At 42.8% G+C, this 15922-nt stretch overlaps 1 protein-coding gene across 4 annotated transcripts in view; it reads left to right on the top strand.

The window, feature by feature from the left end:
- Positions 1-15922, top strand: part of AP4S1 (adaptor related protein complex 4 subunit sigma 1) — a 61657-nt gene that overhangs the window by 21853 nt on the left and 23882 nt on the right. For 3 of the 4 annotated variants that reach the window (XM_012468411.3, XM_012468422.3, XM_012468438.3), the window contains exon 2: positions 15715-15922. In XM_012468411.3, coding sequence (XP_012323834.1) covers positions 15785-15922 — 138 coding nt within the window. In that variant the 5' untranslated portion in view covers positions 15715-15784. Of the gene's footprint in view, positions 1-9653; positions 9838-15714 lie in introns of those variants that run through there. The other variant, XM_012468417.3, reaches the window with a different exon arrangement.

Below are 15922 nucleotides of genomic sequence, written 5' to 3'. Positions count from 1 at the left end.
CACAGATCATGCCTGAGGAGATTACTGGGCAAAGGGAAACTTTTATTATTCTATTATGTACGTATGTAATTTTATTTTTTGTTCTTTTTTAGAAGGAGTGTCGCTCTGTCACCCGGGCTGGAGTGCAATGATACGATCTTGGCTCACTGTAACCTCTACCTCCCGGGTTCAAGTGATTGTCCTGCCTCAACCTCTCAAGTAGCTGGGACTGTAGGCACACACCACCACACCTGGCTAATTATTTTGTATTTTTAGTAGAGACAAGGTTTTGCCATGTTGGCAAGGTTAGTCTTGAACTCCCGACCTCAGGTGATTTGGCCTCCCAAAGTGCTGGGATTACATGCGTGAGCCACCACTCCTGGCCTATGTATCTATTTTTGAGACAGGACCTGGATCTGTTATCCAAGATGGAGTGCAGTGGTGCCATCTTGGCTCACTGCAACCTCTGCCTCCCACACTCAAGGAATCCTCCCATCTCAGCCTCCTGAGTAGCTGGGACCACAGGCTCATGCCACCACACCCAGCTAATTTTTTGTAGACATGGAGTTTCACCATTTTGTTCAGGCTGGTCTCAAACTCCTGGGCTCAAGCGATTGGCCCACCTTAGCCTCCCAAAGTGCTGGGATTATAGGCGCAAGCAACCTTGCCCAACCTAGGGAAAACTTTTAAAGACAAAATTAGGAAGGTTACATAAGGCTACAAGTATTAATAATGAGGGTGGTACAGTCCAAAGTTTAGCGGGCAGTTACTGGGTAGACTTCCTGGCAGAAGTATTTTTTGTGTAAGGTTGTGGTTTTCAGAGAGTCCTCGTTACAGTTTTCATTATAGGCCGGTGTATGTGACAGCCCCTTCTTAATGGCCTCCCCACTCCACTAAAGCAAAGTGGAGTGGGGAGGCCATTAGTGACTCCATTTTGGTTCTGTCACTAATTTGGCATTAGTGACTCCATTTTGGTTCTGACAAATTTTCACATAATTTACAAAATTGAGCAAATATTACCACAATCCAGTGTTAGAAGATTTTTTTTTTTTTTGAGACAGAGTTTTGCTCTTGTTGCACAGGCTAGAGTGCAATGGCACGATCTCGCCTCACTGTCGTTGGCCATGAGACCGGCACGTCTGCCGGGGGTCTCTTGACCAGCAAGAGGGTCCTAATACCTGTAAGAGAGAGTGCGCGGAAAAAAAGGGAGATAGAGAAGATGGGTCCGGAGGTCTGAAATGAGCTATGCTCAGATCAGCGATTTATTCTTTGTGCACAGAAGTTTATATATGATTTTACGTACAGTGACTGACGTCAGTTTTCTTACAGAATCATTATCAGGGGAAAAAACAGAAAGTCACAAGGTAACCAAAGGAGGTTCAAAGTAACCAAGGGAGGGGGCAACATGCAAGCTTACCTAAAGGTCACAAAAGATTCTTATCCTCGGCCGGGCGCGGTGGCTCAAGCCTGTAATCCCAGCACTTTGGGAGGCTGAGGCGGGTGGATCACGAGGTCAAGAGATTGAGACCATCCTGGTCAACATGGTGAAACCCCGTCTCTACTAATACAAAAAAAAAAAACTAGCTGGGCATGGTGGCGCGTGCCTGTAATCCCAGCTACTCAGGAGGCTGAGGCAGGAGAATTGCCTGAACCCAGGAGGCGGAGGTTGCGGTGAGCCGAGATCGTGCCATTGCACTCCAGCCTGGGTAACAAGCGAAACTCCGTCTCAAAAAAAAAAAAAAAAAAAAAAAAAAAAAAGATTCTTATCCTCTTATCCATTGTTACAGAAAATGACGTTAAGACAGGTGGGCAAGCAATAAATCAGGAAGGGAGCAATTTTCTAGTAATACAGTGAATGATCTCAATGCTTCTGTGACTACAGGTAAACAGAGTCATAGAACTAGCCCAGAACAGGGACTTCAACAGAAAAACAATAAGCTGGCATTACCTCAGTCATGCTCTAAGAGCAGTGAACTGAGAGTGACTCTCTGTAAGCTTAACATTTCCCACGTCTTCCTGTAGCCACCTCACTCGACTGCACCCAGTGGAGGGAAACGTGTCTGGGCTCAAACCCCGTCATGGCGGAGACACGGAGGGGCCTCTACGCTGGTGGGGGATTCCCACACCTCACTGCAACCTCCACCTCTCAGGTTCAAGCAATTCTCCTTCTTCAGCCTCCTGAGTAGCTGGGATTACAGGCATGTGCCACCACATCCAGCTAATTTTGTATTTTTAGTAGAGATGAGGTTTCTCCGTGTTGGTCATGCCGGTCTTGAACTCGTGGCCTCAGGTGATCAGCTGGCCTCAGCCTCCCAAAGTGCTGGAATTATAAGCATGAGCTACCACGCCCGGCCAGAAGATTTTTTAAATACCCAAACAAACCCTAACCTTTCTTCTCCTGGTCCTAGTAGCCACTAATCTACTTTCTATCACTATAGATTTGCTTTTTCTGGACGTTTCTTAGTAGAATCTTATGATAGGTAGTGTTCTGCATCTGGCTTCTTTCACTTACCATTTTTAAGGTTCATACATTTTGTTTCCTTTCATTGTTGAATAGTTTTCTACTATACAGATATGCTGTATTTTGTTCATCTATTCATTAGCTGATAGACATGTTTTCATTTCTCTTAGGCATATACTTAGAAGTAGAATTGCTGGATAATATGGTAAATTTGTGTTTAACTTTTTTCAAAACTACCAATTTGTTTTCTAAAGTGTCTGTAGCATTTACAGCCCCACCAGCAATGTATGAACATTCCAGGATCTCCACATCCTAGCATTTGTTACTATCTGCCTTTTTCATTATGGGCACTCTAGTGGGTGTGAAATTGTATCTTACTGGAGTTTAAAACCACCTTTGCATCTTCTCAATGATTAAGAATATTGAATGTTGTTTCACATGCTTATTTGCCATTCACATATCCTCTTCAAATTTATTTCCAAATCCATTGTCTGTTTTTTTAATTGTGTTGCTTGTCTTCCTGTTATGAATTCATTTTTTTTTTTTTTTTTTGAGATGGAGTTTCACTCTCGTTGCCCAGGCTGGAGTACAATGGCGTGATCTTGGCTCACTGCAACTTCTGCCTCCTGGATTCAAGCAATTTTCCTGCCTCAGCCTCCTGAGTAGTTGGGATTTCAGGCATGTGCCACCACGCCCAGCTAATTTTGTAGTTTTAGTAGAGACTGGGTTTCTCCATGTTGGTCAGGCTGGTCTGGAACTTCCGACCTCGGATAAGCCGCCTGCCTCGGCCTCCCAAAGTGCTGGGATTACAGTCGTGAGCCACGGGGTCCGTCCCATATTCATTTTAATAACTAAAAGACATGGCTGGGCGAGTGGCTTACACCTATAATCCCAGCACTTTGGGAGGCCGAGGCAGGAGGACTGCTTGAGCTCAAGAGTTGAAGACCAACCCGAACAAGATGGCAAAACCTCATGTCTACAAAAAATACAAAAATTAATTGAGTGTGTTTACGTGTTCCTGGAGTCCCAACTACTAGGGAGGTTGAGGTGGGAGTATCACCTGAGCCAGGGAACAGTGAGACTGCAGTGAGCCATGATTGTACCACTGTGCTTTGGTGACAGAGTGAGTCCCTCTCGGCAGGGGGGGGGGGGGGAGAAGACATGAAGTTGGTGTTCACTTTAGCAATTCTCAGTTTGTAGTATCTGGGCTTGCTCCATGTTTCACTATTTATAATGTTATAAACATTTTTATGCATATAGATTTTAATTATACTTTAGGATAAATTCCCAAGACTGGGATGCTTGAGTTAAAAGATAAAAGTATTGGCCGGGCGTGGTGTCTCACACTTTTAATCCCAGCACTTTGGGAGGCTGAGACTGGCGGATCACCTGAGGTCAGGAGTTTAAGACCAGCCTGGCCAACATGGTGAAACCCTGTCTCTACTAAAAATACAAAAAAAATTAGTTGAGCATGGTGGTGGGAGCCTGTAATCCTAGCTACTCAGGAGTCTGAGGCAGGAGAATCACTTGAACCTGGAGACGGAGGTTGCAGTGAACTGAGATTGAGCCATTGCACTCCAGCCTGGGGGACAAGAGCAAGACTTTCAAAAAAAAAAAGAGAAAAGAAAAAGGGTAGAATCATTTTCATGATTTGCTATTGCATGCTACCAGGTTACATGGCAGAAAATGTATAGCAATTTTAAAAGACCAATAAAAATGTATAAATATACATATCTGTTTCCCTGTAGACTTATCAGCACGTTTTTCCTAATTTAATACAAGAAAGGTGGAAAGGAAAGAAGTTAGTGTGCAGATTTTTTTTTTTTTTTTGAGATGGAATTTCACTTTTGTTGCCTAGGCTTAAGTGCAATGGCACAGTCTCAGTTCACTGTAACCTCCTGGGTTCAAGCAATTCTCCTACCTTAGCCTCCTGAGTAGCTGGAATTACAGGCATCCACCACCACACCTGGCTAATTTTTATATTTTTATTAGAGACAGGTTTTCACCATGTTGGCCAGGCTGGTCTCAAACACCAGACCCCAAGTGATCCACCCACCCCAGCCTCCCAAAGTGCCTGGATTATAGGCATGAAACACCGCACCCAGCCTTGTGCTAAATGTGTTTACAATAATTATGTCATTTGCCTCATTTAATTTTCTGCATCACTCAGTAAGGTAGATATTACTCCCAGTTGACAGTGCAAGGGCTGGGTGCCATAGGCTCCCGGGATGATGGCCAGAGAGCAGATTCCAAAGGTCAAGTCCTGGAATAGTGCCCAAGCCAGAGCTAGAAGAAGAAATCCAAACCAAGTCACGAAGAAGAGAGGCTAGAGAAGGAATGGGAGCCGGGGCACTGCATCAAATGAAGGGAACAAAAACCCCAGAAAGCCTGAATAAGTTGGGAAATGGGAGGACCTTTAGATGAACTCTAAATTCTAAAACACATCTTTTTAGTAACTTTTTTTTTTTTTTTTGGTAGAGACAGTGTCTCATTATGTTATCCAGGCTGGTCTTAAACTCCTGGCCTCAAGTGAACCTACTGCCTCAACTTCCCAAGTGAACCTAGGATTGAAGGCATGAGCTACCATGTCTGGCCATTAGTGACCTTTCATGGGATCCAGCCAGGACTTTGTAAGTGGAATGGGTTCATTTAAAGACACCAGAAGAGAATAGTTACTAAGACGTTTTAGAGTTCATCAATCTATCACATTTATGTTAAAAAAAAAAAAAAAAGTTACTACATTTACATACATATTTGCATGATATACAGAGAAGGTCTAAAAGGATATGCATTAAACTTAAAAACAGTGGATATATCTTTGGGAAAATGAATGGGATTTGGGGCGGGAATTAGGATATGAGGGTGTTTTATATGTCTGCTTTGTTAGAATGCTTGTGTGACTTTTTTAAAGGAAAAGTTATTGCTAGAAAAAGTTTTCTTTCATTTATTCAGTAAACATTTATTGGATGATCACTGTATATTAGGCACTGTGCGAGGATCTGAAGTAAGGTATAGATTCTACCCACTAGAAGAAGTTCATGTTCTGGTATAGTGTTTTTCAAATTTTGACTCACAGTCTTTTTGGCAAGTTCTGAAATTAAAAATCAGTGGGTCATAATATTTTACTATTATTATTATTATTATTTTTTGAGACAGAGTTTCACTCTTGTTGCCCAGGTTGGAGTGCAATGGCACAATTTCGACTCACTGTGACCGCAACCTCCACCTCCCATTCAAGCGATTCTCCTGCCTCAGCCTCCTGAGTAGCTGGGATTACAGGCATGCACCACCACACCCGGCTAATTTTTTGTATTTTTAGTAGAGATGGGTTTCTCCATGTTGGTCAGGCTGGTCTCGAACTCCTGACCTCAGGTGATCCGCCCATCTCAGCCTCCCAAACTGCTGGGATTACAGGTGTGAGCCACTGTGCCGGTCATATTATATTATAACCCACGGTATAAAATAAAATATCTGTGAGTCCGTACTTAAATAAATTAATAATTGAGTAAATAAACAAATAGCCTGGGCAACATACCAAGACCCATGTCTGCAAAAAAAAATTTTTTTAATTAGCAGCAGATGGAGGTACATGTCTCTGGTCCCAGCTACTCGGGAGGCTGATGTGGGAGGATCACTAGAGCCCAGGATCTCAAGGCTGCAGTAAGCCGTAATTGCACCACTGCACTCTAGTCCGGGCGACAGAGCAAGACTCTGTTTCAAAACAAAAAACAGTGACAGGTCGTATTGATAGTGTGTGCCCTTGACATGATACGATGAAAATGGCAATTTACCTCTGTGTTCTTTCTTCCAAAATGATATAACCTCTGTCTAATAATAATAACATGAGACAAATCCCAATAGAAGTATATTCCTTAAACTACCTGACCAGTACTCTTCAAAACTGTCAAGGTGTATCTCTGTACATCATGTAAATAATGTAATACATATATTACATTTTACGTTTTCAATATATATATTTGTATACTGGGTCACAATGTAAAATCTTTCTCTTACAGTCACAGCTTTAAAAGTCTAAATTACTTTTCTGGTAGGGGATCTTAACATACAATAAAATGGTTATTATGTAGACTATAGACGGGATTATCACTCTTTATAGTTGGGAAGAGAGGATTGGAATAGGCAGGAAAAGCTTCACTGGGGAAAAGACAACATGTTATCATGATGACACTGGCTAACCCTTATGTAGCATTCACTGTGTGTCAGCTGCCTAGCCTGTTCTAGGAGTGTTACATATCCTAACTCCTTTAATCCTCACAACAACCTAGGAAGTGAGTACTGTCACTGTGACCATCGTACAGAAGACTGAGTTCAAATAGATTAAGTATCTTGTCCAAGGTCACAAAGCAACTAAGTAGTAGAGCCAAGCAGTCAGACTCCAGTTCATGCTGTTGACTATTACACTATACTGTACTAGTACTACATGTTTTCTGGGTGGAAATTTGCTTTTTTAACTTTGGAGATTTTATTTAAATCACTTTTCAGGAGGCAAAAAAGAAATGTTTTTGTCTGATATTACCTTAGTGTTTGTGTGTATGTATTACAATATTATAATTTGGGGGTACATGAAAAGCATTTAGAGCTAGAAAGAATGTTAATTATCGTCAAATACCGTTTTCTTTTTATTTATTTGTTTATTTTTTTAGACGGAGTCTTGCTCTGTCACCAGGTTGGAGTGCAGTGGTGCAATCTTGGCTCACTGCAACTTCTGCCTCAGTCTCCCAAGTAGCTGGGACCACAGGTGCGTGCCACCACACCTGGCTAATTTTTTTGTATTTTTAGTAGAGATGGGGTTTCACCACGTTGGCCAGGATGGTCTTGATCTCTTGACCTCGTGATCTGCCTGCCTCGGCCTCCCAAAATACTGGGATTACAGGCATGAGCCGCCGCGCCTGGCCTGTTTTCTTTTTTTGAGACAGAGTCTTGCTCTGTCACCCAGCCTGGAGTGCAGTGGCACAGTCTTGGCTCGCTATAACCTCCACCTCCCAGGTTTAAGCGATTCTTCTGCCTCAGCCTCCCAAATACATGGGATTACAGGCACCTGCCACCACGCTGGACTAATTTTTTTGTATTTTTAATAGAGACAAGGTTTCACCATGTTGGCCAAGCTGGGTTCGAACTCCTGACCTCAAGTGATCTGCCCACCTCAGCCTCCCAAAGTGCTAGGATTTAGAATTACAAGTATAAGCCACCATGACCAGTCATCATTTTCAATTCTAAATCTGCATACTATACTTTTTGTTTTCTCTTTAGAGACAGAGTCTTTCTCTGTTGCCCAAGCTGGAGTGCAGTGGCTATTCACAGGTGTGATCATAGCGTACTGCAGCCTTAAACTCTTGGGCTCAAGCAATCTTCCCACCCCAGCCTCCCGAGTAGCTAATAATACGGATGCATGTACCTGGCTACATACTGTACTTTTTCATGCTGTGATTTGTTTGGCATTTTCTAATTAATTGTGCAGCAGCATTAGAAAAGAGAATAATGACTTGATCACAGCCAAAGCTACCTGAAGTTAATGCTCACTAAGCTCAAGCAAACATTTGGCTGGGTGCGATGTCTCACGTACGTGATCCTAGCACTTAGTGAGGCCGAGGCGGGTGGATCACTTGAGTTCAGGAGTTTGAGACTAGACTGGGCAACATGGTGAAACCTTGCCTTTACAAAATACACAAAAATTAGTAGTCCCAGCTACTTGGGGGCTGAGGTGGGAAGATGTTTGAGCCTGGGAGGTCAAGGCTGCAGTGAGCTGTGATTGTTCCACTGCACTCCAGCCTGGGTGACAGCAAGACCCTGTCTCAAAAAAACAGAACAAACAAAAAGCTTAAGTGAACATTTAATGACACTGATATGCAGAGTGACATAATGTGATAGATTAAAGACAGCATTATATTATGAGTCAGGGGAGCAGAATTCAGGACTTCACTCTACATCTCTGATCAGTTTTCCCATCTACAAAATGAAGGGAGTACACCTCAGGGATGACACATATAAGGTGCATACGTTGCCACTTCCTGCTTCCTTACCAACAACTGACAAGTAATCACACATGTCATCCTTTTGTTTTGAACCTGGAAGCAGCTCCAGAATCCTTCCCAAAGTAGCTATTACAGTTAGTCACAGTTGACACCCAAGTAGAAACCCATTTGCCATCTTTGGATATAACAATCTGTAAAGACTCTCCTAGGTCTAACTCCCAGAAATATGCCATCAGAAATATGATACCTGCTGAATTCAGCGGGTATTCAGCCTTTTCAATCTCTTTTTTCTCTGGGCATTAAGTTTACATTATGTGGGTGCTGGGACATGGATCTGATCATACTCTACTGTTTTTGTTTGTTTGTTTGTTTGTTTATTTTGTTTTGTTTTTACTTTATGTTATTTATTTTTTGGAAATGGAGTCTCACTGTATTGCCCAGGCTGAAGTTCAGTGGCATAATCTCGACTCACTGCAACCTCCACCTCCTGGATTCAAGTGATTCTCCTGTCTCAGCCTCCCGAGTAGCTAGTATTACAGGTGCCTGCCACCACACCTGGCTAATTTTTTTTTGTATTTTCAGTAGAGAAGGGGTTTAACAATGTTGGACAGACTGATCTCGAATTCCTGTCCTCAGGTGATCCACCTGCCTCCACCTCCCAGAGTGCTAGGATTTCAGGCGTGAGCCACTGCCCCGGCTTTTTTGTTTGTTTTTGAGACAGAATTTCATTCTTGTTGCCCAGGCAGGAGTGCAATGGTGTGATTTGGGCTCTCTGCAATTTCCATCTCCTGGGTTCAAGCAATTCTTCTGCCTCAGCCTCCTGAGTAGCTGGGATTAAAGGTGCCTGCCACCATGCCCGGCTAATTCTTTTTGTATTTTTAGCAGAGATGGGGTTTGACCATGATGACCAGGCCGGTCTTGAACTTTTGACTTCAGGTGATCCACCCACCTTGGCTTCCCAAAGTGCTGGGATTAAAGGCATGAGCCACCGCACCCAGCTGGTTTTTTGTTTTTGTTTTTGTTTGGTTGGTTGGTTTTTAGAGATAGGGTCTTCATCTGTCACCCATGCTATAGCTCACTGTAGCAATCATAGTTCTCTGTAGCCTAGAATTCCTGATCTCAGCCTCACCCTCCCAAGTAGCTGGGATTACAGACATGGACCACCAAACCCAGCTTGGTTTTTTTTGTTTGTTTTTTTGTTGTAGAGGCAAGGTCTCTTATATTGCCTAGGCTGATCTCCAACTCCTAGTGGCAGGTGATCAACCCATGTGAGCCTCTCAGTGCTGGGATTACAGGCGTGAACCACCTTGCCTGGCCCCATGTTCTACTCTGAATCTACCAGCCTCACTAGTCTTGAAAGCATGTTCATGCTAATCCAAGGAAAATGCTTGTTTGATTCCTACTGTAAGTAATCTTAACCTTCTTTTCCTATTGGGGTTTTCTAGATTCTGTTGCTAGGGCATCCTAGCACCATTTGTGTAATGCTTTCCCCTATGAAGTTGCTGTCTTTCTTCTTCATTGGTATATATACATGCATTCACACAAGCTTTTGGGTGTAGCATCTCCTGACTTCCTTCCTGGTCATCAAAACATCTTCCCCAGCTCTGTGGGTGTGTGTGTGTTTGTGTGTGTGTGTGTGTTGGTGTGTGTGTGTGTGTTGTGTGTGTGTGTGTGTGTGTGTCTTTAGAGACAGGATCTCGCTCTGTAGCCCAGGCCAGAATGGGCATGGCGTGATCATAGCTCACTGCTGCCTCCAATTCTTGGGCACAAGCAGTCCTCCCAACTCAGCTTCCTGAGTAGCTGGGACTATAGGTGCACACCATGATGCCTGGCTTTTTTTTCCCCCCTTTTTGTTGGTAGAGATGACATGGCCTCTCAAAGTGCTATAGGTATGAGCCACCGCACCTGGCCCGTGCGTGTCACTGAATGCAAATAGTTGTTTTTTGTTGTTGTTGTTTTGGTTTGTGTGGTTTTTTTTTTTCTTTCTTTCTTTTTTTTTTTTTTTTTTTTTGGCAAGACAATCTCGCTCTGTTGCGCAGGCTGGAGTACAGTGGCATGATCTTGGCTCACTGCAACCTCCACTTCCTGGGTTCAAGTGATTTTCTTGCCTCAGCCTCCTGTGTAGTTGGGATTACAGGCATGCGCCACCACGGCCGGCTAATTTTGTTTGTATTTTTAGTAGAGACGGGGTTTCACCACATTGGCCAGGCTGGTCTCAAACTTCTGACCTTATGATCTGCCTGCCTCGACCTTCTAAAGTGCTGGAATTACAGGCCTGAGCCACGCACCTGGCCTGAATGCAAATAGTTTAAAACAGGAAGTTCATACCTGCTCCCTGACCACTCCCAACACTTGTCTAAGAATATTCCTTCTTACTGACCTATCTCAGTTTCATAATTATTTCATTTCCCTCCTCCTTGATGATTAATAACCATGATAGGTGCTTACAGCATTAATCTTTAGTTCTCAGATATGTCCTGTCTCTTGAGTCTCCACATTGTTTATTTTGGCATTGTATATTTTATAGTAGAACTAGTTTACAGTTGTGTTTCTCTAGTTTTTTACCACTGCATCATGCTACAGTTAAAACTGTCAAATGTTTAAGAGCATGCAAGAAAAGAAATATGCATCCAAGTCTTTAAAAGCCTTCATTTACTCCTTTCAAAACTTGCATCCTAATGAGTATCAATTCAACATGTCCTTATTTGTTTTCCTTGCTCTTGAAGTCAGTGGTAAGGAATGCTGTGCTTGTAAGGTAGAAACCAGTTTGATCCCTTGATGTAACACCTCAGTGAGATCTTTTTACATCTCATTTTACCACTTAATGCAAGCAGGACATTTAAAGGCAAAGGTTTGGCTATGAGTGCCTTTGAGACATTTTTTTCCTTTTACCTGGCAGTTGAAATCCAAGGTATAGGATTATAATTTCTAACTACCATAAAGATTGTTTTTAAATAACTTTGCTGAAAGGGTGTAAAAGAAAGGATGGTAATCTTAACTTCCTGGTAACCTGCCATAATTTAGTGACAATAATTTGTGAGGCAAACAAAAGCAGCACTTGATACCAAATGATTAAACACCACAGAGTATGTTGCAATCCCACCCACAGCCATGAGCTTATCTTCCTGGAAAGGGGAGTGAATGGTCACAGGCCTCCCTCGTGGCACAGCTGTTATATCCCCAGTTGAGCTAGTCTAGATAACATCCTGTTCTGCACAGGGAATGGACACAGCAACCCCAAGCTTGGCCACACTGGGGCTGGCTCTTTACAGCTTAAGAGTTTTGAATTGCTGTAAGTAACCATCTGTCTGATAGGGCTTAGGAAATGAGATGAGCTGGGAGGACAAAAAACATATATATAAAACTTAGTCCAAGTATTATACCATAATGTTGTTTCCAGTTGCAGCAAGGAAATAATACAGTTGACCCTTGAACAACACAGGTTAGAGCTGCACAGATCCATTTATATGCAGCTTTTTATCCAACCAAACACAGATGGAAAATACAGTGTTTGTGGCATGCAAAACCCCAGTATATGGGGGGCTGACTTTGTGTGTGTAGGTTCCACAGGGCCTACTGCAGGACTTGAGTATGCACAGATTTAGTTGTACTCAGGGCAGTCCCGGAACCAGTACCCTGCATGCCAAGGGATGACTGTAATGAAAATAGCTCAGTTGTAAAGTGAACATTTACTGTAGACCAGCCCCTTTGCTAAGTGCTGTTTGTGTTACCTTATCTCACTCTCACACCTCAGAGGTAGCCATCCCACTAGGGTTCAGAAAACGCAAGCAACTTAAGAGTCACATGTACCCCAAAACCTAAAATGCAATAAAAAATAATAATAATAAAAAAAGTTACATGGCAGGTATGTGGCAAAGCCAAGACTTGAGCTAGGTCTATCTTACTCAAGTCTGAGTTTTTAAGCAGTGTATTCTCCTATCTCCTCAAGCAGGCAAAATCCCCAAAGAAAAATACTTGCTGGTTTCCAGCTTGCCTTAGCTGCTTATCTCAGTGCACAGTGGGACCCACCCTCTATCATGGTGTTCCCCAGGCTCTATTTTGCTGAGATTCTAATTAGTCCAAGAACCACTCATTGGACAAAGATTCTATTCTTCCATACAACCTGCTTATTTCACTAGGTACATGGGATGACACGTGAATAAAGGACATTCAGGCATCTAGTGAAATAGGGAGAATCATAAAGGAGAGTCTCGACTCCACTCTTTTTTGAGACAGAGTCTTCCTCTTTCACCCAGGCTGGAGTGCAGTGACACAATCTCGGCTCACTTCAGCCTCCACCTCCCAGGTTCAAATGATCCTCCTGAGTAGCTGGGACTACAGGTGCTCACCACAACACCTGGATAATTGTTGGTTTTTGTTTGTTTGTTCGTTTTGAGACAGAGTCTCACTCTGTCTCTCAGGCTGGAGTGCTGTGGTGTGATCTCAACTCACTGCAACCTCTGCCTCCCAGGTTCAAGTGATTCTCCTGCCTCAGCCTCCCACGTAACTACGACTACAGATGCATGCCACCACACCCAGCTAATTTTGTTTTGTTTTTAGTAGAGATGGAATTTCGCCATGTTGGCCAGTCTGGTCTTGAACTTCTGACCTCAAATGATCCGCCCTCCTCAGCCTCCCAAAGTGCTAGGATTACAAGTGTTAGCCACTGCACCCAGCCTAATTTTGGTATTTTTAGTAGAGAGTGGAGTTTCACCATGTCAGCCAGGTTGATCTCAAACTCCTGACCTCAGGTGATCTGTCCACAAGCAGTCACCTGTAATCTCAGCTACTTGAGAGGTTGAGGCAGAAGAATTGCTTGAACCTGGGAGGCAGAGGTTGCAGTGAGCTGAGATCACACCATTGCACTCCAGCCTGGGTGACACAGTGAGACTCCGTCTCAAAAATAAAAATAAAAATTAGCTGGGCATGGTGACATGTACCTGTAGTCTCAGCTACTCCTAGCTTCTTGGGAAACTGAGGCTAGAGGATCACTTGAGCCTAGGAGTTCAAGGCTGTAGTGAGCCATGATTATACCACTGCACTCCAGCCTGGACCAGTATCCTCAGGACTGTCAAGGTCATGAAGAACAAGGAAGACTGAGAAACTGTCACAGACTAGAACAGACTAAAGCAACATGACTATTAAATGTACTATAGTATCCTGGATGGGATACAGGAACAAAAAGAAGACATTAATGAAAAAATTAATGAACTCCAAATAAAGTATGGAGTTAATAATAATGCATCAATATTGATTTCTTAGTTTTGGCAAATGTACCATGGTAATGTGAGAAGCTAACAATGGCCATCTTTGCAACTTTACTATAAATCTAAAATTTCAAATGTTAAAGTTCATTTAAGAACTATCATTCATCTTGGTTTTTTGCTCTGATTCTCACAGATATTACAAAATGTGAATACAATACTGTCAGCTGAGCCAAACCAGCCGGCTCTGGTGGTCATGATGAAAGAAGGACTGGCCGTTGGTCAATATTTTGCTCACTTGGATTGATTTTTCCAAAATCTTCGTTGAGTGTAGGAGAAACAAACACAAGGTTCAATACAACTGAGTTAGACATAACAGCACAAGCATGAACCCTGAATGATGAGGATGAGTTAGGGGTATCATGGACCATGTGTGTGCTTAGCCTTTGAACCGCAGCCCACCTCTGACACGAAGTCATGCAGTGACTTTGGGTGTCTTATTTCTTTTTTTTTTTTTTTGAGACAGAGTCTTGCTCTGTTGCCCAGGTTGGAGTGCAGTGGCACAATGTCCACTCACTACAACCTCCACCTCCCCAGCTCAAGTGATTCTCCTGCCTTAGTTGTAGTACAGTGGCACCATCTCGGCTCACTGCAACCTCTGCCTCCCGGGTTCAAGCGATTCTCCTGCCTCAGCCTCCCGAGTAGCTGGGACCACAGGCGCACGCCTCCATGCCTGGCTAATTTTTATATTTTTTGTAGTGACGGGGTCTCACTTTGTTGTTCAGGCTGGTCTCAAACTCCTGAGCTCAAGAGATCAGCCTGCCTCGGCCTCCCAAAGTGCTGGAATTACAGGCGTGAGCCACCACGCCTGGCTGGGTGTCTTATTTCTAAATTTTAATCTGCTTGACCTTAAAATAAGGATAACAGGCTGGATACAGTAGCTCATGCCCATAATCCCAACATTTTAGGGGGCCAAGGCAGGAGGATGACTTGACCCTAAGGGTTCAAGACCAGCCTAGACAATATAGTGAAACCTCGTCTCTACAAAAAGTTAAAAAATTAGCTGTGCATGATGGTGCATGCCTATAATCCTAGCTATTCAGGAGGCTGAGATGGGAGGATCACTTGAGTCCAGAGGCAGAAGTTGCAGTAAGCTGAGATTGCACTGCTGCACTCCAGCCTGGGTGACAGAGTGAGGCCCTGTCTCAAAAATAAAATAAGGATAACAGAAGTATCTTCCTCAAACAATTGTGAGAATTGCTCAGCATGGAACCTCACGGAGCTTGTTATAGGGCCTGGAGGAATTTGGCAAATTGATATTACTACTATTATTTCCACCACTAAGGAAGGAAAAGCTTTACTATAGATCTTGTCTCCATTGTCCATAAAATAAAGCTCAGATTCCTTAGCATGACTTCTAAAGCCAATTATATCATACACGAGTAGCTTAATTTCCTGCAACTATTCTTCCCACGCCCTGAACTGCAGCCCCAGTGAACTTTCCAGAGGTTTCATACTCCTTTTCTTTGCCTCAGTCTTCTCCTGTAGCTCATTCTTCATGACCTCACACCAGTGTCCCTTCTCTGAGAAGCAGTTCTTCACTCTCCTGTGACATTCCTTGTCCCTTCCTCCTGTACACTCATGGTAGCGAACCTGTCTCAGTTATAACTCATCACCTTGTACTGCTGTTGTTTTCCTACCTAGCACCTTTGCTAGGTATAAAAATCAGATCAGAAATCCTTACTACTTCATCTCCATATTCTTCTGGTGCTTGACACATCTTTTTTACCCAGAAAAACTGAGTAAATTGAATGAATATAAATGGAAGTACTGCAGTTGCTCATAATTGTTTGAGGGAATAAATAAAAAAATTAAAAAATAAAAAGTGTTTTAGAGGATACCTGATGAAAATCATTTTTATTTATTAAAACCTCAATTCATAGGAATGAAGTGTGATATTATCAGATGATATTTACCACTACTTTATTTACTGTTTACCTATAAAACATTTAATCTAATTCTTTGAGAAATTTGATCTTCCCTTTCTGTTTCTTTTTTGTTTTGTTTTGTCTTCAAGGTTCCAATTACAGCCATCCCTTATATAACTTTTGAACTGTATTTGGAAAAATACTGGCCAGGAAAGAAAAATGATAAAATTTTTCCTCATGGTGAATAAACAAGGGCAGACTCGACTTTCTAAGTACTATGAACATGTGGATGTTAATAAGCGTACGCTTCTGGAAACAGAAGTCATAAAGAGCTGTCTCTCTCGATCCAATGAACAA

Source organism: Aotus nancymaae, unplaced genomic scaffold, assembly GCF_030222135.1.
Source record: "Aotus nancymaae isolate 86718 unplaced genomic scaffold, 86718_ANA_hifiasm-v0.15.2.pri h1tg000011l, whole genome shotgun sequence".
Taxonomy (NCBI): Eukaryota; Metazoa; Chordata; class Mammalia; order Primates; family Aotidae; genus Aotus; species Aotus nancymaae.
Note: the sequence above shows the minus strand (reverse complement) of the source record. Positions and strands in the feature narration are given on the sequence as shown.